At 43.0% G+C, this 24,960-nt stretch overlaps 1 protein-coding gene across 2 annotated transcripts in view; it reads right to left on the bottom strand.

Annotated features, from left to right (window-relative positions):
• Positions 1-24,960, bottom strand: part of LOC126094872 (uncharacterized) — a 278,191-nt gene that overhangs the window by 62,887 nt on the left and 190,344 nt on the right. For both annotated transcript variants that reach the window (XM_049909502.1, XM_049909503.1), the window contains one exon: positions 10,510-10,663. In XM_049909502.1, coding sequence (XP_049765459.1) covers positions 10,510-10,663 — 154 coding nt within the window. The remainder of the gene's footprint in view (positions 1-10,509; positions 10,664-24,960) is intronic.

The raw sequence follows: 24,960 nt of genomic DNA, 5'->3' as shown, positions 1-24,960 counted from the left end.
AAAATTTTTAGGACGTTATCATGTGACCCATCTCAAGCCATTTTTAGAATAAGTAGGAGTAATTAAAATGAGCTTGTATAGCGAAAGTAAAGTATATTGTACATAGTTAGAAATTAAGTTATTACACTGAAGAGATATGTAGATTTATCAATATTTTCTGTGCTGTTATCATATTAAAAGACGTACTACAGTGTATAAAAATTGCAGGATGTCGAAGGAGAGAAAATTAGGGTATGTTTCTTTGTGTAGGCTACAAGTATGTGCACAGCAAACTGAGTGTACAGTTTAAAAGGTGTTTGGCGTTTAAGATGTGCTATTTGTCCATGAAGGAATGAAGTAAAAATGAGAAACGTGTGGTACTGCAAAGATGTTGTGAAGATATGTGAATAGGTAAGTTTGTTATCCAACTGATATGGAACATATTATCAGAGAACGTCAGCATTTTGAAAAAAAATTTAGAACTTCTTCATGAAATGAGTGTCTATTTTCCATGTTTAGCAATGGGATCACAAATGAGTGACTTGCTAGTAATGGTTTGCAGTGATATGCCCGTGTGTCGTCCAAGTATGATTTGTCTCCATTCATAGGTATGAGAGTTCACTAGGTGGCCTGCTCCAAGTGGCTATGCGAGAGCGCACTGTTATTTGTATATGGAGGTGTTGTATTTATGCTGTTCAGAGTGAGGAAAGAATTGTGTACATGTGGCCAGTTCTGCGGAATACCATATGAGCGCATCGAAATGTTGAGTGTTATAGCATCATGAAGTGGACACGTAATAAGGGTATATTGACACGTAAAAATTAATAAAGGAAAGTACGAAATGCTATACATTCAAAGCACATAATATTGTGGGTAAAACATAAGGGAAGTGCAGTCATGTTGATGAGCAGTGACTTTACATAATATACTAAAATATTTATATTTGTAGGTACCACTAGCAAAGTAAAATGCAACTTTAGCATCATAAAGGGAAGAATTAACGACAGATGAAGGTAATAGCAGCAGCTCTGGAGAAAGGAGAGCGTCAGAGAAGGTATTACTGAGTAAAAACATGAAATAAGGTATGTGACAGTGTGATTAAAGAAGCTATCAGTAATTTTGTACTAAACTTCCTATGTAGTTTATAATTATCCACAGGAAGCAAGCTGAAGCATGAAATGAAGAAGAGGCCTGTCTAATCATTCATTTGTGTATGTTTGTGCAGACATGCACTTTCTTCTTCACATATATTCACGATGACATCCACGACGAAACAAAGAGCCATGAGATCAGATGAGCTTGAGATACCCAACAACAGTGTAGTACTTTGAATGGGGTTGTATTTAGACTAGCATAAACATTCTACTGGCCAGTAGTTTAACAAGTAGTATTTGCAGTTATTAACATTGGAATCTAGTGATGATCATAATTCTACTGTTATGTGTATTTTTCATAGGTATACAGGTGCCAACAGATATTTAATAATTAAATTACATAGGTTGAGGGATATGTTATTTTGTAATTAACGTTAACTTTGTACATGAAATTTTGATCAGAATAATAAGAGTAATAAGTGAGCATCTTCGCTGATTGTACAACTAGAACAATAATAAATGTAAAGATAAATGACCTCACTGGTGAGGGCATCTTTAAAAAAAAATTATATTTCATAACAGAAACATGTCAGTGGTTTTGTGTTATGTATTGCATAGTATTTGTGTAAATCAGAAACTAATTGTATGTAATAGTGCATACAGGTTTCACAAAAAGAAACTTTTGCGAGACACACAGGAAGCAACAACGTGATGTGCGGATGGAACAGGAGGCTAACGGCACAGCTGCAGAGAAAAGTGGAAGCAAGGGATGCCATCAGTAAGCCAAAGCCATGCGAACAGCAGGCCTATTCAAATGCGGCTACCTGAAGACCTCGGGAGGCAGGCGATGTCTCCACTGTCGTACTACACGATGGAGACGAGATAAACAAATTGCACACATGATACCGTCAGTTATTCCTACAGCGCAACTGCTAATAACTGTATGGAACTGTGAACTTTATTTGCTTTTCCTTCTGCTGTTCTCTGCCAGACAGAGACTTATAAACATCATAATCTGTAGCAGTCAGTCACCTGGCACTGACTTCTGAGGAATCTGAGTCACACACAACGACTCAAGTTTCATGCATAATGTCACCAAAGAGACAACCTACCTGTCCACAATTACCGATATCCCTACCCACAATACAATATTTATATGAAGAGAAAGAAGCGACATGAAGAACAGAAGAGTAGGAACAAAAATGTAATAAAAAGAAGAAACACGAAAATCTGAAGACAAGATACCATTACACTTCTCTTAGCCAACTCAGAAGAATTTTAGATGACCTATAAAGATCCGACCTGACTATCTCCCTCATACTGAGTGCAAATTCGACGAAAACTTGGCTGTTTCAAAACGTACACCCATTTATTTTGCTGTATATTCCGAGGATCCCTCCACATCATCAACTCTGCGAGAGACTTGTAACCTGATGGGATCAACGATGGGATGAGGATCCAAAGACTGACTTGCAAAGCCATCATTACCGATCTCAAACAAGTTGTTGAACCAATGTTCTCTCCCTGAACTTCACAAAAACTATAGCTTCCATCCCCGTATCAGTGTGTGACTTTCCATAAAATGCGTATAATTCGATGAATACTGAACAGTTACACTCACAAACTAACTCTTTCCGATATATTTATCATTTTTGTAAACATCTTGTACTTATTTTTCAGGGTGGTCTTAAGAAAATATTTGTGTATTTATTCAAGTAAAATTATTGTTTCTCATTCTCTTTGATAGTGATGCTATGTGCTTCAACATTTTTAAATATTTGTGTATTTATTTATGCAAAATTATTGTGTGTCACTTTCTTTGATAATGATGATATGGGTTTTAACGTTTTAGTGTACTACATTTTTATACACTATGAACAAGAACATTAGTTAAAATTGATGGTTGATCCAAATTCTAATTACAAATAGTAGTTGTCACAGTAAATGTAAATGCAGTTGATCACATAACGCTTTAGAACATAATATTTTTGAAATGTTTAAAGAGTATACACATTAGGGAACCACTATACTTGGACAATAAGTTTGTGAGAAGACGTGTTTTAAAATGTAAGCCAAGAGCATAAATATGACTAACTAAAATTATGCAGTATGTTTCAGAGAATTTTATATAAGTGTATAATGATCAATAGATAACCTCTAGAATAACTGACATAACTGCTTGCTTTGCATATTAAGTCCAGGTCGAACGAGTCAATGCCGACCCATGGCAGGAAATAAGGCCGGTACTCGCCGTCATCTGTCACCATGTGTGCATCATCGTCGAACGTCGCCAAAAGATATTTTTTGGATAGCGGCCACGTTAGCGGTAAATCTTGAAACAGCCTGTATAGTACTAGAGACCACCAAAAAGTTTCCGTTCGAAGGTCGTACGGGTCAGAATCGGTATGCCAAACAGGCAAAATCATAGTGAGCGTTGAGGCTATCGTCTCACCAACGCACCAGGCTGAAGATACTCGTTTAGTAAAACACCGTGTCCTGCTGCGTGAGGAGGTCGGAACTGCCTGTTGCACATTCTACTCCGACAGGAGTCGTCGGATCTTCAAGGCCTTTTCTAAGAGACCGAAAGTGTGATAATCACATGGGGAGAGAACAAGACTACACGGAGCGTGCTCGAGTGTCTCCCACTTGAGTTGGCTAACTTCTTCGTTACGACATTTGCGATACCGTGAAGCAGTCGTACCCCTTGGTGAACCATTCCACAACGGTGGTTTTCGGCAGATTTGCTGCCCCATACACGTTCTTCATTCCCCATGGACGTCGACTGATCTTGCTAACAGCATAATGGTCCTATTTGTGCACATTTGGTAATGCCCTTGCCCTAGTTCACGTTTCCGTATTGACCGCACGCTCGTCGGAAAGACACGAATGCTCCTCTAATCCCTTGCCTACAAATAGTTCAAATGGCTCTATGCACTATGGGACTTAACATCTGAGGTCATCAGTCCCCTAGACTTAGAACTACACTGCTGGCCATTAAAATTGCTACACCAAGAAGAAATGCAGATGATAAACGGGTATTCATAGGACAAATATATTATACTAGAACTGACATGTGACTACATTTTCACGTAATTTGGGTGCATAGATCCTGAGAAATCAGTACCCAGAACTACCACCTCTGACCGTAATAACGGCCTTCATATGCTTGGGCATTGAGTCAAACAGAGCTTAGATGGCATGTATTCAGGTAAAGCTGCCCATGCAGCTTCAACACGGTACCACAGTTCATCAAGAGTAGTGACGGGCGTATTGTGATGTGCCAGTTGCTCGGCCACCATTGACCAGACGTTTTCAATTGGTGAGAGATCTGGAGAATGTGCTGGCCAGGGCAGCAGTCGAACATTTTCTGTATCCAGAATGGCCCGTACAGGACCTGCAATATGCGGTCGTGCATTATCCTGCTGAAATGTAGGGTTTCGCAGGGATCGTATGAAGGGTAGAGCCACGGTTCGTAACACATCTGAAATGTAACGTCCACTGTTCAAAGTGCCGTCAATACGAACAAGAGGTGACGGAGACGTGTAAGCGATGGCACCCCCTACCATCACGTCGGGTGATACGCCAGTGTGGCGATGACGAATACACGCTTCCAATGTGCGTTCACCGCGATGTCGCCAAACACGGATGCGACCGCCATGATGCTGTAAACAGAACCTGGATTCATCCGAAAAAATGACGTTTTGCCATTCATGCACCCAGGTTCGTCGTTGAGTACACCATCGCAGGCGCTCCTGTGTGTGATGCAGCGTCAAGGGTAACCGCAGCCATGGTCTCCGAGCTGATAGTCCATGCTGCTGCAAACGTCGTCGAACTGTTCGTGCAGATGGTTTTTGTCTTGCAAACGTCCCCATCTGTTGACTCAGGGATCGAGACGTGGCTCCACCACCCGTTACAGCCATGCAGATAAGATGCCTGTCATCTCGACTGGTAGTGAAACGAGGCCGTTGGCTTTCCGTATTACCCTCCTGAACCCACCGATTCCGTAGTCTACAAGCAGTAATTGGATATCGACCAACGCGAGCAGCCATGTCGCGATACGATAAACCGCAATCGCGATAGGCTACAATCCGACCTTTATCAAATTCGGAAACGTGATAGTACGCATTTCTCTTCCTTACACGAGGCATCACAACAACGATTCACCAGGAAACGCTGGCCAACTGCTGTTTGTGTATGACAAATCGGTTGGAAACTTTCCTCACGTCAGCACGTTGTAGGTGTCGCCACCGGCGCCAACCTTGTGTGAATGTTCTGAAAAGCTAATCATTTGCATATCACAGCATCTTCTTCCTGTCGATTAAATTTCGCGTCTGTAGTACGTCACCTTCGCGGTGTAGCAATTTTAATGGCCAGTAGTGTGCTTAAACCTAACTAACCTAAGGACATCACACACATCCATGCCCGAGTCAGGATTCGAACCTGCGACCGTAAAAGCTGCGCGATTCCGGACTATAGCGCCTAGAACCGCTCGGACACAGCTACCGGCCTTGCCTACATGTTGGTGCCTATAGCGTATTCCCGTAACGAAGTCGCGCTATGTTAAATACAGCAATGGCATAAAACGGAACCTTTTTGATCGCCCGTTATAACGGATACATTTATTGACATAGAACACAAAGCAGTGTGTCTGAAATCATAACATATGCCGATGTGACAAATCAAAAATACTGAATACAGAACTGACAATCGTGGCAGTCCTATGTCCGGATGGTAAAGTTCAGTCAAAACATGAAAAGTTATACCTTTCCTGAGACTTAAACTCAACAGGATCAAACAGATAGGAATCCAAAAGCGAATGACCTGGTCGCTATTTACAGATAGAACAGGCGGACGCGTTGTGTCAGAAATTCGGCAACGCTGGTCGGCGGGAGGTATATCGATGTAATTTCAAAAGCACTGCTGCTGATTCTTGCAGAGCCACCTACATTTATAGCACAGTCACCGCAGTCGACAGTTTAATTTCGTTCATCATAATCGATGTTTATGAAAAGTCTGCAAATCTGTCATTCGTGATTTAAATGACGAAAAATGCAATAGTGACTTATTTGTTCATGGTTAACGTATCACATCTCGACAACTTGTCCTCATCTTCAAGTGTATTTGTTTGCGTAAATATTTTCTTGTGATTTTTGCATACGTGATTTTTTGCCTGTCTTTTGTTTTGAGGTTATCATACAATCGGAAAACCGGATAAACGATTCGTGGAATTTTTTTATATGCTAATGTTAGAGACAGTATTTTTGTTGTTACTTTACAAGTACTGTGCCTCCTCCTTTGCACAGAATATCATATATATACGCGCATTTTTATACACCACAAAAAGCAAGCAGAAAAAAGTTCTCCTTGACAAACTATGTAGCGAATCAGTTAATTTTTTCAAATGTTTCTTCCTAGTATGATGACTGTAGCAATTTCCATAAATAAATACATTAACCTATAGATTCTAGTCAACATCTACAACAAAACAGAAAGGTAATCGATAATTCAATAGTCAACAATGGTAAAATAAATGTTGTAATTGACAGTTTTATGTTTACAATGTAATGTTTAGAAAATGTTACACCTCCGGCTGTTTGCAAACCTTTTGTGGAACCACACATTGTAGTATCTCTGTAGGATGTATTGATTACACAAACATACAGTGTAAGTTATGATTTGCGTGTGTGTGTGTTATTTTGTGTAATAGAGGAAGCACAGTACTTTTAAGTAGAAAAACAAGAATTCTATATCTAACATTAGCATACAAAAAGATTCCAACATTAATTTTTCCGATTTCCCGAATGCAGGATAACCTCAAAAACGCAACTACAGTACAAGAGAGGTAGAAACAAATGGAAACAATGCAAAAAATTTTATGTGAACATACGCACTTGAATATGAGAATAAACTCTCGGAACGCGTTGTGCTAAGCATGAAAAAATAAGCAACTGCTGCAATTTTCATTATTTAAACCATCAATCGACATAATCTTTGAGGGGCGGTCATAAAGTTTTAATTATTGGCTCAAAAAGATGGAAGATTTGTAAATATTTCTTTATTTACATGCAAGAATATGCCAACATCTGTGATACACACTTAAATCCGCAAGCTGCATTAACGTAGCATGTCGAAATGGCGCTGTCCATTGATAAAGTGGAGTACCGCGCTATAAATCGTTCACTATCTTAGAATGGGTATAACACTTCAACAAACCATGCTGAGCTGGTGCAAGTGTACGACAGAATGCAAACCCTAAATGGAGGTGACAAAAGTCATGGGATACCTAGTAATATCGTGTCGGCCGTCGTCTTGCCCTGCGTAGCACAACTCGACGTGACGTGAACTCAACAAGTCGTTGAAAGTCCATTGCAGAAATATCGAGCCATGCTGCCTCTATAATCGTCAGTAACTGCGGAAGTATTGCCTGCGCAGGATTTTGTGCACGAACTCAGCTCTCGATTGCGTTCCATGTTACTGGCCGATGTGGCCGTGCGGTTCTAGGCGCTTCAGTCCGGAAGCGCTCGGCTGCTACGGTCGCAGGTTAGAATCTTGCTTCGGGCATTGATGTGTGTGATGTCCTTAGGTTAGTTAGATATAAGTAGTTCTAAGTCTAGGGGACTGATGACCTCAGATGTTAAGTCCCATAGTGCTTAGAGCCATTTGAACATTCCATGTTGGGCGATCCGTTTGGAGAAAACATTCGCTCGAATTGTCCGAAAAGTTCTTCAAACCAATCGTGAACAATTGTGGCCTGGTGACATGGCGCATGTTCATCCATAAAAGTAATACCACTGTTTGGGAACATGAGATCCACGAATGGCTGCAAACGATCTCCAAGTAGCCAGACTTAACGATTCCCAGTCAATGATCGGTCAAGTTGACCAGAGGACCCAGGCGATTATATGTAAACAAACCCACTCCATTATGGAGCCACCACCAGCTTGCACAGTGCCTTGTTGACAACCTGAGTGCATGGATTCGTGGGGACTGTGCCACCCTCGATCCCTACCATCAACTCTTATCAACTGATATCGGGATTCATCTGATTAGGTCACGGTCTTCCAGTCGTCTAGGATCCAACCGATATCGTCACGAGCCTAGGAGAAGCGCTGCAGGAAATGTCGTGCTGTTAGCAAAGGCACTGGCTTCGGTTGTCTGCTGCCACAGCCCATACCGTCAAATTTCGGCGTACTATCCTAGTGGATACGTTCGTCGTACGTCCCACAGTCATTTCTGCGGTTATTTCACGCAATTTTGCTTATCTGTTGCACTGACAACTCTACATAAACGCCGCTGCTCTATGTCGTTGAGTGAAGGTCGTCGGCCACTGCATTGTCCGTGGTGAGAGATAATGCCTGAAATTTGGTATTCTCGTAGCACTCTTGACACTGTGGATCTCAGAATATTGGATTCCCTAATGATTTGAGAAATGGAATGGCCCATACGTCTAGCTCCAACTAATATTCTGCGTTCAAAATCTGTCGTTACCGTCGCGCGGCCACAGTCACATCGGATACCTTTTCATATGAATCACCTGAGTAGAAATGACAGGTCCGCCAATGCCCTGCGCTTTTATTCAGACTGTACGTGATCTACTGCCATGTGTATATGTGCATATCGCTAGCCCATGAATTTGTCAGCTCAGCGTAATTACGACACATAGCACCCAACGACTTCTTCCTCTTTCCTCAGATGAAAAAACCGCTGCATGGCAGGCGTTTTTGGAATAATGACTAGGTGATTTTCGACTTGAAAACTTACCTGAATAGTCAAAATACACACTTCTACAACGAAGGTCTCTGCCAACTGATCTATCTCTGTGAAAAATGTGTCAAATTGAAGAGTGGATAAGAAAAGAAGAACTATCACCATCATTATCATGGTCTCAGCTTGATTTTTTTCGAAGTTGTGAAAGTATGACTGTCCCCAATAGAATGGTTGAGATATCCTCTGTGTTAAAAAGTATCCAGACACCTATTAATGGATATTAATATGGGATGTGTCCATCCTTCGCCTCCATGACGTCTTGACATCTGCTGGGGACACTTTCAATTAGGTGTTGGAATGTCTGTGGAGGGATGGCAGCTCGTTCTTCTTCCAGAGCCGAAGCCAGAGGAGATAGTTATGTAGAACTCGGGAGTCTGCAGCGAAAGCTACCTTCTAATTCACCCTATAGGTGTTCCATTGAGTGCAGCTCTGGACTCTGGACAGGCCAGTCCATTACAGGAGTATTAGTGTCCACAAAAACCATTGCCTCACAGTTGCTAATACTAACAATCCTCGTTTCCGAACAGGTCCTCTCCAGTATGTAGTACACAATGCTGCGAAATAGGTTGATATACTTTTGAATTTAGCGTCTTTTTAAGCGCGATAAAGGGTCCATACCGTAACCACATAAAACACGTCCATACCGTAACAGCACCTCTACTGCACTTCTGTGCGGGTGTTACACATTACGGAAGCCAATGTTCTTCAAGTGTTCACCGAACCTACACGCTTTCACCAGAATGCCAGAAGGTATACCATGATCCAGCAGTCAAAGTCACTCGTTTCCAGTCATCCACTGACCAGTGCCGTCGCCGGCCGGGGTGGCCGAGCGGTTCTAGACGCTACAGTCTGGAACCGCGCGACCGCTACGGTCGCAGGTTCGAATCCTGCCTCGGGCATGGATGTTCGTGACGTCCTTAGGTTAGTTAGGTTTAAGTAGTTCTAAGTTCTAGGGGACTGATGACCTCAGAAGTTAAGTCCCATAGTGCTCAGAGCCATTTTTTTTTTTTTTTTTTGAACCAGTGGCGTCTTTACTTACACCACGTCAAGCGTAGCCTAGCACTGACTGTAGAAATATGTGGTTTGTGAGGAGCTGCTCCATCACTGTACCCCATTATTTTTAACTCCATAAGCATAGTCAGTGTGACAGGTGTATTGCTGCTGGTACTTTGGAGCTCACGAGTGATACCTTCCGCCAGTTTCATGCGATATTTTTACAACCATCCTCGGCAATCCTTGACAGTTCCCGTCCGTTAGTACGCGACGTTTCCCTAATCTTGTTTTAGCTTTGGGTGTCCGTTTCAAAACCAAATCACCAACCATCGTTCTGGGCAACTGTAGCATGCTTAAAACGTCCCTGATGGATCTGTTACTCTTGTGAAATCAAATGGCTAGTCCATGTCCGAAGTCACTGATTTCTCGTGACTGACATTCTGCTGTTACAGCTTGCGTACTGACAACACAGTACTCCGAGCCTTTTTTTTATAAAGGCGGGTCCGCCTCACGTGACATGTATTAGTCAGTTCCACAGTACATAGAGGTGACTGGGTACTTCTGACCGGATAGTGTGTGAAATAAATTATCACTTCTCTAGCAGCTGGCAACAACACCGAGGGAAATGCGGGACTGGAGAGGTGTCAGAGAGGGGCGGTGTGAGCGCGACACTCACCGACGCCAGCGACAGCGACGACGAGCAGCGCCCAGGCGTCGCGGGGTTGTCCTTCGCTGAAGAGCGCCAGCACCTCGAGGGGCAGCACGGCCGCGTGCAGCGCCCCCACCACAGCGTTCACCGCCACGAACACCAGCAGCGGGCCGGGGCGCTCCTGTCAAAACAAGGCGTGCCTCACCTCACAGCAACACAGTAGAGCACCAGCCACAGGTCCAGACACACCTCATACACTTCCGACATCGCCAGCGTGCGGGCGATCTGTACTATCATGAACACTGAAAAAATTCTCAGCTTCCAAGACCGCTAAACTCGTTTATTCATGTAGATGACCGATTGAGGCAATTCTCTGTTTCTCATCTTCGGAGCAATTTTTACATCATTACATAACCTCCTCCACCAGTACAGTAAGTGGTGCTATACGATGCAGCGCAGTAACTGGTGCTATAGATTGCACCACTTACTGTACTGCTGGAGGAGTATTATGTAATGATGTAAACATATATCCGAAGATGGCAGCAAAAAGTTGCCGGCATCGGTCATCTATATGAATAAATGATTTTAGCGATCTTGGGAGTTGAGAATTTATTCACTGTTCAAGACAAAACCAGTGCAATCAGCATGTAAACGGTTATTACGCAGCCCTGTCACGTTGATTCAACCTAAACGCAGTACATGTAAAACTGAAGTATTTACTTGCCACATGAACAACAAACAAGCTAACACGCAGCTTAGAGTGAAACTTACCGGAAACACTCTTTGCCATAACAATACCTTGGTGTCACCCGTGACCGCACCGTTTCGTATAGAAAACATCTTGAAAATGCTGCTACCAAGATAAAAATTCGTAACCGTATTATTCAAGAATTGTGTGAAATGACATGTGGAGGTTCAGGAGATACATTGCGCACATCATGCATTGCGCTGGTCTTCTCAGTAGCCCAGTATTGTGCCCTGGCGTGGCTAAACAGCTCCGACACCAACTTAATCGACGTCCGGTTGAACCACACTGTACGGTTAATAACTGGGGCAATCCGTTCAACACCGATTCATTGGTTCCTCTGCTGAGCAACGTATATCCACCCGCAATCCGTAGAAACGAGAGCTTGCTTAGACAATACCGCAAGCTACAGGAGAACGTGGAATTACGAGTACACGTAGACATACCAAGACTACGACGAAATAGACTCCGTTCAAAAAACCCACCATTACGGCAAGCAGAGCAGCTAGATGCCACCAATACCGGGTTGAGAGATCTGTGGGATCAGATCTGTCAACTTACTGAAAGTCCTGAAGAGCGTGAGTGGTTCCCAAAGTATAACTGTGATACTGATGGCACAGAACTCGACTGGAAACTATGGATCGAATTGAACAGAGCTAGCGCTGGCCATGGACGATGTGCAGACTCTTTTTTACGAATGGGGTGCTACAGAGTCTCCGGTTTGTGGCTGTGGGGCTCCGAACCAGACAATCAAGCGCTTTAGAGATGAATGCTCCTTGAGTTCCTGTCAGGAGAGTTGGAGTGACCTCATAAAAGCTGATGATGCAGCTCTTATGTGGACTACGAACTTAGATATTGACATTTTGTTAATTTTGTATGTAGCTTTGTGTTTTCACATTCTTGTTATATACATATACTAATGTTATACACCTGTAGTTTTAAACTGCATGTGAACCATACGAATAAATAAATAAATGAAATAGCACCACCACCTGTGTTCGAAATCAACTTGCAATAACAACTTACAGATGGCAGATGGCAGCACTAGCAGTGGAGGTATGTACAGGTAGTCGGGGGATCCGGAAAAAAATGCAACTGTTGTCGTGATGTGGAAACAGAGTGAATTATCTGACGTCCAAAAGGGCATTATCGTTGGCTTTTACGCCTATTTGGAAGAACTTCTGAAATGGCTTAGTTTGTAAACTGTTCGTGTACTGCTGTTGTTAAAGTATACTGTGCAGGGCGAAATGGCTCTATCCAAAACCGGCATAAAGGCAACTGTGGTGCGCAAAGTGCCAAAGATGACGGGGGTGAGAGGCGGCTGTGGCGGTGTGTACGGGCAAACAGATTGAGTGGCTGACCTCCCAGATGAACCGCGAAGCTGCTAACAACGACGCCTCAACTACCATTCATACTAAGTATGCGCCTCTGCAGCAGGCACTTGCTTCAAGCATCCATGCTGACTACCGTTCATTAGCAATGAAGGCTGGAATTTGGACGCCAGTATCGCAAACAGACGCCCACTGAGCGGCGACAGGTGGCTTTTTCATATGAATCACATTTTACGCTCCATCAGACAGGTGGCTGTTGACATGTATGGCGTGAAACGTCTGAAAACAAACATCCTTCAACAATCATCGAAGGATCCAGGCAAGAGAGCATTCCTTGAGTGATCTCGTCATTCTGGAAGGCACAGTCGATGGAGACAAGTATGCATCTATCTTTTGGGATCCCTGTATGGAGTTTGTTTTTGCTCAGCACGATAGTATCTACCAGCAGGACAATGAAACGTGTCACGCAGCTCGCCGTCTATGGGTATAGTTAGAAGAGGAGCAGGATGAGTTTACCGTACTCCCTTGGCCGCCAGACCAATCGGGAATGGGTGAGTCCATCTCAGTCGGGCTGTTGGTCCCTGGATTATCAACTGAGAAACCTAAACAAAGGCGGCCACGGCACTGGAGTCAGCATGGCTGTCGGTACCTTGAGAGACTGCAGGGTACTCTCACTTCTGATTCGGTGTTATGCCACTTCATGTTCTTAGGGAAGATGATCTTTATTACGATTTGATTTCATACATTATAATGAAATGGCAGGCAGTAGTTAATGGTTTTGCTTGCGTGATCTAGGGAACGAATAACGGTAAACTTTACCTGCATTCAAAGGAATAGGGTGCCGAATGTAGGCCAAGGGCAGCGCGTTTTTTCTGCGGAACCTGGATGGAAATATTTCCAGATGCCCGAGTTCCGCGGTCTCACTATGCAGGCACATTAGTTGGCGCCGGACGATTGGCATCCTCGTCCAGGTAGATTGACTACTGCCGAGAAGTCGCCGCTTAAATGGCCAGCGCATTGTAGACGGAGGATGCTAAGTTCACCGGACTTGGATACGATGTGACGTCATTATGACGTATACACGCTACATCGAAAACTATAGAAACCGTATATCGACTATTCGACTTTTGTGAACTTTCGAGAGGTTGTGACGGGTTAGCGCTGTGCTCTGCGCCATTGGTTTAGATGTGTTTTGCGTTCCTTGCGTTTAAATCGTGTATTGTACTGTGTTTGTGTCCTGTGCGTTGTTTTTCGTTTGCTCGTCTCTAATTATGTGTTCAGCATTCGAGACACTAATGAGAGAAAAGCTGAAAGAGTTCAGCATCGATGACGACGGGCAATTGCGTGGTTATTGTGAATCTCAAGCAGAAATTGATGTACTTCTGACCCAGCTGAAGTGCGTCGGTTCTTTAGATGCGTCAAGACACTGCCGGCCGAAGTGGCCGTGCGGTTAAAGGCACTGCAGTCTGGAACCGCAAGACCGCTACGGTCGCAGGTTCGAATCCTGCCTCGGGCGTGGATGTTTGTGATGTACTTAGGTTAGTTAGGTTTAACTAGTTCTAAGTTCTAGGGGACTAATGACCTCAGAAGTTGAGTCCCATAGTGCTCAGAACCATTTGAACCATTTTTTCGTCAAGACACTAACCTTTGGTTAAGATTACATTGAGAAGTCCACTTCCCCTCGTATTTCATCTCCGGTCGACGATTTTTCTTCAACACTGCCTCATATTTTTCTTTTTAAGTTCGAAATTCAATCGTTCTACACACCAGTCATTACTGGACACTAAGGTACCTGTCTCTGCGGTCCGAGTGTAAAATTACTTGGAATTATGGTTGATAAAAGACTATCTTGGTATGGACATATAAATTACTTAGCTAACAAACTTGCACGAGTTCTCTTTCAGCTATATAAATTAAGACAAGAAAGTCAGCAAGAGTATGCTGCTACAATCTAATATGTACTGACAAGACCAATTGTATGAAACCATACTAAAATATTGATAATAAATAAATATTATTTTCGGCGTAAGCGTTCAATACAACAATCACACAATCTAATCTGGTCAGGACATAAGAAGACTTCACTTTTTTACGAAACGTGTTGTCCGTGGTGTTTTCAAGGCCACGGTCAGGAATATTTGTATTAATATCCAGCTCTTTTACTTTTATTTTGGCGAAATACATATACGCTGCCACACTGAGCTGTTATCAGAATCGCACGTGTCAAAACAAACCACTAGCTGACGACAGTTTAGAATCTCGAACGTTCGTAAAAGTCGATAGGTGTGTTAATCGACTAAAGTGTATATACGTCATAATGACGTCCCATCATGTCCAGGTTGGGTGAACTTAGCATCCTCCATTGTAGACTAGCAGTAAAGCAGAGGATGGGTCCTTGTTAGGCAGGAAGCCGACGAGACAACTGTGAGCGTTCTGTGAATTTCTGTGGGACAGGTCACTGGCACGCAGACGTCCAGACTCTGTTACAAAACATATTTGTGAAAGCACGAGGCTTTTAGCGAGTTTATGGCCGTTCTTTGGGAACTTCGAAATGGACACAACAGGGGAGATAACAAGCTTTTTATGGAGGGATGTGGTCCATCGTCGTCTGTTGTTAGCAAAAAGACACAGCATAAACACGTGGGAAAGAGGTCGTAAAGCTGAATCTTTTTTCCTTTTCCGCCAATTAACTCTAAAGTCATTGATTGGTCAAATCGGTGTATGCAGAGCAAGGGGCGCTCTCCGAGCTTCTAATGCTGCGCTCCAGCTCGTGATTGGCTTGTGCTGAAGTGGGGGAAGTCTAAGATTTAAATGGGCATTTGCTACCGAGCTGAGGAGGAAAGTGGACAGAAAGAAAAGATCACTCTTGTACTGGTGCTTCGCTGGTAAGGAACTGCAGGTCTCTACCTAAATGGTGAGACTTGTGTCCTTTGCTAGTGTGCCACTTAGAGCCTGTGCGAGTTACCTTCTGAACTGTCAGAGGTACGGCTTCGAGCATTACGCACACAACGAGTGATGTGTGGGTGCACTTATTTGTCTTGAGTCGGCTTTCTAAACATTTGACGTATTCTGTCACGCATAGTCGTGGCACGGAGTCAAACTGTTTGGCAGACCAGCAAACGGGTCCACGTGCACACTGGAATACACCAGGGTTTCAGAGGCTCATAGGGAAGTACCTGCAATCCGAATTAACTGAAAGCGAGACGGCGTACTTGCATTTTTCGGGCGCGCGCCATTAATAACAGATTGCGGCCGTCCATGACTTCAGTGGCCGAAAGGATCGTCGTGTGAAGCCCTGACCGGCAGAAGGGTAAAGTATTCGCTGCTCAGGGCTCAGATATATGTTTCTCAGCGCCCTGTTCTTTCGAACCATATATTTCTTTTTTGGAATAGCTAAGTATAGATGCTTGATTGTGGGGTAGTTTTTGTGCCATACCCCGGATTCACGTGTATGAAGTCAGATAGAGCGATTAGTGTTCTGGTTAGTGTCGTGTGTCGATCCCAAGCTGATCACCTTGTCCATCATAGACCCCATATTAGTGAAAGCGTTTGTGAAATAAAAATGTTGGTGTGACATTTCTTTAGTCTTTTTTTTTGTTTGTCTTGTGATGTTAAGAAAGAATAAATACATTGTCATTTAGATCCCAACTTCTCCCTGTGTTCTGATTAACATTTCCTTGCCATTTTTATTAAAGTCCTGATTTCAAAAGAAACTAATTAGCTTGCAACCTTCCGGAACCTCACTGACTGTCTTCCTGCACGTCTCGCATTGTTACGCTCTGCAAAAGCTTACCGAGGCTTTTGACAGGTTGATTGGACAGTGTATAAAAGATTGAAGCGATTTCACAGATTTGCTGTAGTTACGCTATTTAAAACATTGCCACAGGGCTTGGTGCACACATAGAAAAACTCAATTTTTTTTTTGACTTATTAAAAGTGCTCCATATGCGCTCCCCAACTGATTCCGCAGATATGAAGTCAATAATCAAGTTCTTCGTACGCTTCGGCGCAGCATGTCCCTGTCAATCTGTTCAGAAGCACTGCTGATCCGAGCTCGCAGTTCTAGTAACTTTGATGGTGAAGGAGGGGTAAAGAGTGAATCTTTCACATAACCCCTCACACAAAGATCGCAAGAAGTTAGGTCGAGAGAGTGTGGAGGCCATGACACGAACTGCTGATCATCAGTTTCATCACAACCGATCCATCGGTTTGTCAATTTCCTGTTTAAGAATTAATGAACAGCATGTGGATTATCAACCTGTTGCTAGATAAAATCCACACTGTCGGTCTCCAGTTACGCATCGAGCCAATTTCCCAGCGTGTGCAGATACACGTGTCCTGTAACGGTCTTTTTACAAAATAAAAAGCGACCCTAAACTTTAAACCGTGGGACCGCGCAGAACACGTTAACTTATGGGGAATCTCGAACGTGCTGTTGGCTGCACCATTTTAAGCACAACATATACTTTCTCGGTGGCTGTCTCCTTCTTGCCTAACTGCTCACTGTTGTGCTCTCGTGGCAGAAATCTGAAGTGCGGCTGCAGCAATACAAACTCTTAAAGCTTTTCTGTATGAATTTTGTGGCAGTGACTTTATGAGGTCGCTTCAATCATTTATAACCTTGTACTTCATTGCAGAAAAACAGAGGCGCTGCAGGCAGCGCCGGTTCGAGGACATTTTTTCACGTAGACGACTTATCATTTGGCGCCCTCTGCCATCCCACTCCCCCCTTTTCTTCGTACACCTTCCACAGTGTCAGTTTCCGCTACTAATCGTAAGAAATCACGCACTTGGATGTGCCCCCGACGGCCCTGTCACACTGACGCTACAAGAGGCCGCTACTAATTGTGATACAGCCTGTATAGAAATCTTACTATTGTGGCGCCTCTAGGGGCGGCTTGTGCCCTTTATCCATTGGATCGGCCCTGTCTGCAGGACGTTCCAGTGGAAACAACATATATCTCACCTCAGAAAAACAACAGTGGGATGGGACACTACAGTGAAAAAGACAAGTTCCTCAGTTCAGAGCACAAGTAGCAGGTCAGGGACCCTTGCGGAAACAATAACAAAACAACTTGTAACACCATAGCTCTAATGCTCTGCTGATTTATTTTGCTTTCTGTTTTGTTCAATATTCCATCGTTGAGTTCTGTAATTGTTGTATGATTAATTCGATATCATAAGAATGTTTACTTTCTGCTTTGTAAAAACTTTGATATCCTGGTAAAATCATATGCAATGCATTGTCTTCATTAGTTGAATTCTTTGCCTCACTAAGCGGGAGACAAAACTGGTTCAAATGGCTCTGAGCACAATGGGACTTAACTTCTGAGGTCATCAGTCCCCTAGAACTTAGAACTACTTAAACCTAACTAACCTAAGGACATCACACACATCCATGCCCGAGGCAGGATTCGAACCTGCGACCGTAGCGGTCGCACGGTTCCAGACTGCACAACCGCTCGGCCACACCGGCCGGCGGAGACAAAGCTTATTATATATAACTGAAAATTTGTTCAAATAATTTTATGTTGAACTGTCAATATGTGCAAATGATATGTTTTGTTCAAAATGTCTTGTTACTCTGTGTTTGCTGATCCTCACTTAGGGTTCTTAGTTCTTTATATGTATAAAAGGTGTTGTGGTTCCCCTCGGGAACGGAATCATGCAGCGCGCAAAATGTGGATGGCATGAAGGAAGAGGTGGGACAAAGAGTCAGTCGGGGACCAGCTACCAAACTGTCAACAGCTCTTGTAAAAGTCGTGTATTGTGCCGAGAGAGGCTTTTCGTGCCGTTTTCCAACGTGTCAAAGCCTCGGATGGATGGATAAATAGCTGGAACTATTCTGGAATTGGTATCTATCATCACCACCAAGAAATGACAGATTCCAGCAAAAACCTGCAAATCCATCTACCAACATGCACTCGCCACCATATTCCACAATCACTATAAAGGAATAGAAGGATCTTATAAATGTACAGTGAAGGATCAGCTCATGTGGATGATTTATTTGATTTCAGTTAAAAGGTAAACAAAAAGACTACCTATGAAAACTTACCTTGATTTATCCTCTGTCACATATCCGCTTAGGATCCTTCCCATGCTAAATTGATTACCGAGTGTCTTTATTGAAAAAAATATTAAAGCCCAGTGTTTACTAATTCATGCCTCTTGAATATAATAAAAAGAAAGTTAAAGTTAATGTGGAAAAAGAGTGTGCTAAAGTAAATGATGTTTGTTGATAGTAATCTCGCAATCAGAACTGATTTCCAAAGACTACAATAAATAATTGAATATAAGCAGTAGAGTAGTTCAAACAGACGTTACAACAATTTGCTGTTACTTGAAAAATATTTAAAGTTCTTAAAATTGAGGCTTATGAAGTTTTGCTTGGTTAATGATCATAGGACTGCCTGTTGTAAATTGCAAAAGGTGAGTCAGTATCGTACAAATATGTCAATATTGCGTCTCACTGCAGTAAAAGTTGAGAACTGCAATTGTGGAAAGTTATATACTCATGCTTGCCAAGTGCTTGTTTCTCTTGTGTATTGAAAGTGCATATTAATAGTGTAACAGGATCCACAGTTTGTCCATTGTGCTCATGATAGATAACAATTAACAGAAAGACCACTATCTATGAAAACAGTAACTTCTTTCATTCAGAGGACAGTGAGAAATAGTTTGCTAGTGAACTCTTTTTATTCTCGTGTCAGTTAGAAAAGTAATTGGTAAAAGAAAGACTAAATCTATGCCCAATTTATAATTTTGCAGTGAACTTTATTCACATCTCATGTCAGATAGGAAAGTGTTTGAAAATCTATGTGCAATTTATGATTCTAAAGGGCACTTTAATAGTAATATTACTGAAACCATTCAGTTTGACCAAGCCTTGAAGGTAAAAGCGTATGACATTATCTGTCGTACTTATGCAAATACCTTTGTTCTTCTATAACTGTTAGCACTTTCCTTAATGTCTACATCTGCTGGTAACAGAGTTCATTGCACTTTCGTGTGATAAAGTATAGGCTGTGTCTGTCCATTAAAGTTACTCATATCTATTTTCTTGAACAAGAATGTTAATCATTCTCATGCCTAATTAGGCTGGCGACCGTTTTCTTTATTCTTTGAACAGTGTGGATAACTAAAACATTGTTTGTTACTGTATAAATATTTACGTAATTCTGACTTTCACTTCCGATAAGACACCTCCGTTAGGTACATCACGGTCAACACAACAAAATTCCTTTCAGAGGGTAACACTGCACTGCTTTCACGACCGGATGACATATCTTCTGGTAAACCTTCCGGGATGAAACTCTTCAGCTCCTAACGTTTCGTCCAGCGCAGCTCTGGACGAAACGTTAGAAGCTGAAGAGTTTCATGGACCACGACCTTACATCCCGGAAGGTTTACCAGAAGATATGTAACACTGCACTGTTGCTTTATACATTAATTGCTTTAACAAGATAGTTTCATTATACCATCTGCCTCCATCTTTAAGGTTATGGTATAGCAGTAGGAGTGGTACTGTTATAAACTGCACGTGTCTGACCTCTGGAAGCAGCCATGTGGGTAGTGGTCTGAGGTGAGGCACGTATTGTTTGCAGTGAAGTGTCCTGGCTGACAGCTGGTGTTTTGAGGTAACATACGTGTTGTTTGCACTGGAAGGAAGAACACAGGTTAACGTCTCATCGCCCACCAGATCATTAGAGATGGTGCTCTCGCTCAGACGGGGATCTGAACAGTCACCCTCCTGCATGAGAGTCCAGTGTGCTAACCACTGCGCCACCCTGCTCGGGAGTTTTTTACGCTGGAAAATTCTGGTGCGCTGCTGATGATGTGAGGTAAGGTACGCGTTGAATTCACAGGAGTGTCCCTGCATTGTGATGGCGTTCTGAGGTGATGTACATACTGTCTGCACTGGACTGTCTTGGTCCATTAGTTGTGTTCTGAGATGAAGAATGCGTGGTTTTCCCTAAGAACTGTGTGGTTTTTAGTAGAGTGCCCAACCCACTGCTGGCTTTCTGAAGTGAGGTGCATGTTGTTTCGAGTGGATTGTCATGTCTCACTGCTAGCGTTCGTGAAGTACGTGTTATTTTCAGTGAAGTGTCGTGGGGTATGCCTATTGCAAGACGCTGCGTTCGGAGAAAATAGACCTCTCCTCAAAACACTAGTGTTGTGCCAAGATACTCCAGTGTTACCAATACATACCACACCAGAATTAGGTTGAAGTACCTGGGTCAACACAGCACACGCTTTGTAATGTAACCACCTGATGTGGACCTACTCAAGTCTGGATTTATCGTTAAGTAGGAAGGAGAGTGGGAGGGCTAGGCCAAGTTCCGGGGGATCGAGCAATACAGGCTCCGACAGAGATAGCGAGTGGCGCGCCTCAGAATAGGCAACTCTCTCAACCCAAATACGCACCCAAGGTACAGAGTACAAGATCACGATTGGGTGCGGAACATCGGAAAACAATGTCGGCCCTGCAATGATCATAAATACCGACGTTTCTTATTTTCCCAAACCTTATGGCAGAAGACTGTGTATAAAAGGATATACCAAAATTAAAGTCACTGCGCAATCAAACCAACAACCGGGGCACAATTCTCAATAATGATAAATTTATAAGACTGATAGATTTATAAGATTTAAACAGTACGTATGTACATAAAACTAGAAACATGTAACCAACCAAGCAACAAGCCCAGAATACTACAGCTGATGGCCGTAGGCTATTAGATAAACCTGCTGCGGGTAAGACTATTAAATGCCCAGTAAATATTAACAGACATAGATAAAGGACTACAACAAGATAATCGTTGAAGCAACAAGTAGCAGGTGTTACTGACAACGGTAATACTTGGTCACCAGACCAGCTGCGACCAAGCATATATATACATTAAAAATAATGGAGTGTAAACAGCAATATATATATATATATATATAACTAGAACTATGTTATCTTGCTGACACCGATAATAATCAGTCGCCAGACCTGCTGCGACCGAACATATACATACATAAAAGGGGCTTAAACCGCAACATATTTATATCTATTTTAAAAAATGAAACTAAGTAATCAACCAAGTCACAAGCATAAAGTACAACTGATAGTGGCTGTAAAACATTTTGTAATAAAAATATTTTCAACTGTACGCTGACCGAATACTCAACGGCGCTCCGTCGAAAGCCTCTTCTTGTGGCTTGCCGTTAAATAAATTGTGATTCAACGGTGCACGTTAATAACAACAGGAAATATCAACGGCGGCCTGTCGAAAGGTAGTTATCTTGCCAAGTTATTAATTATCACAGAGCAGCGACGTATTTGGTTATAACAGTATTTTGAACTGTACGCTCATTGAACACTCAACGTCGCTCTGTCGAAAGACTCCTCTTGTTGTTTGCCGTTAAACAAATTGTCATTCAACGGTGCACGTTAACAACAACAGGAAAACTCGAGGAACACTACAAGAAAGCCACGACACGAATCCGCAAGATGTGGACTTGCAGATCAAGTTGGCAATACACCATTTATCGGTGAACAGCACACACGCGGCCACAGGCAGATTCAAACTGTCAAACAGTGAGCGTCGCTCTACCAGGAGGCAAATCTCGCCGGTGCGAACTTGCGGGCAGCAAAATAAATAGCAAACAACCGGCACATACTAGCAACCAAGAGTCTAGTCTGCGTGAGGCAGCTTCGATTACAGATGGCCACAGTTTCACAGATCAACGGCCACAGTTTAAACCACAACGTGCTCTTTAAGGGAGGAAGGGGGGTTCAATACATAAGGAAAGAGCAATCTTACCACAAGAAGCCGGGAACTCGATAATACGAGGTGCATTCAAGTTCTAAGGTCTCCGATTTTTTTTCTCCGTACTGGAAAGAGATAGAAACATGCGCATTGTTTTAAAATGAGGCCGCGTTCATTGTCAATACGTCCCAGAGATGGCAGCACCGTATGGCAGATGGAATTTTACCGCCAGCGGTGAGAATGAGAACTGTTTTAAATACTTAAAATGGCGACGTTTTCCTTACTTGAACATCATGCAATCATTCGCTTCCTGAATTTGCGTGATGTGAAACCAATTGAAATTCATCGACAGTTGAAGGAGACACGTGGTGATGGAGTTATGGATGTGTCGAAAGTGCGTTCGTGGGTGCAACAGTTTAATGAAGGCAGAACATCGTGTGACAACAAACCGAAACAACCTCGGGCTCGCACAAGCCGGTCTGACGACATGATCGAGAAAGTGGAGAGAATTGTTTAGGGGGATCGCCGAATGACTGTTGAACAGATCGCCTCCAGAGTGGGCATATCTGTCGGTTCTGTGCACACAATCCTGCATGACGACCTGAAAATGCGAAAAGTGTCATCCAGGTGGGTGCCACGAATGCTGACGGAGGACCAGACGGCTGCCCGTGTGGCACGTTGCCAAGCAATGTTGACGCGCAACGACAGCACAAATGGGACTTTCTTTTCGTCGGTTGTGACAATGGATGAGACGTGGTTGCCATTTTTCAATCCAGAAGCAAAGCGCCAGTCAGCTCAATGGAAACACACAGATTCACCGCCACCAAAAAAATTTCGGGTAACCGCCAGTGCTGAAAAAATGATGGTGTCCATGTTCTGGGACAGCGAGGGCGTAATCCTTACCCATTGCGTTCCAAAGGGCACTACGGTAACAGGTGCATCCTAAGAAAATGTTTTGAAGAACAAATCCCTTCCTGCACAGCAACAAAAACGTCCGGGAAGGGCTGTGCGTGTGCTGTTTCACCAAGACAACGCACCCGCACATCGAGCTAACGTTATCCAACAGTTTCTTCGTGATAACAACTTTGAAGTGATTCCTCATGCTCCCTACTCACCTCACCTGGTTCCTAGTGACTTTTGGCTTTTTCCAACAATGAAAGACACTCTCCGTGGCCGCACATTCACCAGCCGTGCTGCTATTGCCTCAGCGATTTTCCAGTGGGCAAAACAGACTCCTAAAGAAGCCTTCGCTGCTGCCATGGAATCATGGCGTCAGCGTTGTGAAAAATGTGTACGTCTGCAGTGCGATTACGTCGAGAAGTAACGCCAGTGTCAGCTTTAAGAACGCGACCTCACTATAGAATGGGATAGATAATTACCTAGGGAGTTAACAGTTACTTTAGCAGTGCAACTACTTATAATGGCCTAGCAAAACGAAAAGTGAGTTTAAATGGACATGTGCGGCTATATCAAATCTCCCTCCAAACGTAATGTGTTCACGCAGTGTAGTTTACAGCCATTTACAGTGCAATGGCAATGATCTCTCTGTTTTTTAGAGCAATGCGCAGGATATTAGACATCGAACAAATACACTTTCTGCAGAGGAAATACAGCTTCTCTCCAACCTGCGCCTCCGTCAAGACATAGATCGTCTGCTGAAGGATCGTGCAAGTAACGTGACGTACAATTTTTATAAAAAAATAATACTCGCTTTTGGGAAAATTGTAACGTGAAACTTGTGAAATATTACGAACTGCTGAAGGCACGTGGTACGTACACATCACGCGATCAAATACTAGCTTCAGAGTCAAAGTAGTCAAGGTAGTTTTATTGATAAATCGTATGGAATATCAACAAAAATAATCAGCAAAAATGTCACTGATTAATACTACTCAAAACAGAGAAACATGTAATAATCATGCAAAGCACTTATTAAGCTACGATTCCATGTGTAACAGTCGTTTTCGTTTCAAAACTTGACTTCTGAGCATACAGGGTGTTACAAAAAGGTACGGTCAAACTTTCAGGAAACATTCCTCACACACAAATAAAGAAAAGATGTTATGTGGACATGTGTCCGGAAACGCTTAATTTCCATGTTAGAGCTCATTTTAGTTCGTTCTTCCACCTACGCTCAATGGAGCACGTTATCATGATTTCATACGGGATACTACCTGTGCTGTTAGAACATGTGCCTTTACAAGTACTACACAACATGTGGTTCATGCACGATGGAGCTCATGCACATTTCAGTCGAAGTGCTCGTACGCTTCTCAACAACAGATTCGGTGACCGATGAATTGGTAGAGGCGAACCAATTCCATGGCCTCCACGCTCTCCTGACCTCAACCCTCTTGACCTTCATTTATGGGGGCATTTCAAAGCTCTTGTCTACGCAACCCCGGTACCAAATGCAGAGACTTCGTGCTCGTATTGTGGACGGCTGTGATACAATACGCCATTCTCCAGGGCTGCATCAGCGCATCAGGGATTCCATGCGACGGAGGGTGGATGCATGTATCCTGGCTAACTGAGGACATTTTGAACATTTCCTGTAACTAAGTGTTTGAAGTCACGCTGGTACGTTCTGTTGCTGTCTGTTTCCATTCCATGATTAATCTGGTTTGAAGAGAAGTAATAAAAT

Source organism: Schistocerca cancellata, chromosome 8 (assembly GCF_023864275.1).
Source record: "Schistocerca cancellata isolate TAMUIC-IGC-003103 chromosome 8, iqSchCanc2.1, whole genome shotgun sequence".
Classification (NCBI taxonomy): domain Eukaryota; kingdom Metazoa; phylum Arthropoda; class Insecta; order Orthoptera; family Acrididae; genus Schistocerca; species Schistocerca cancellata.
Note: the sequence above shows the minus strand (reverse complement) of the source record. Positions and strands in the feature narration are given on the sequence as shown.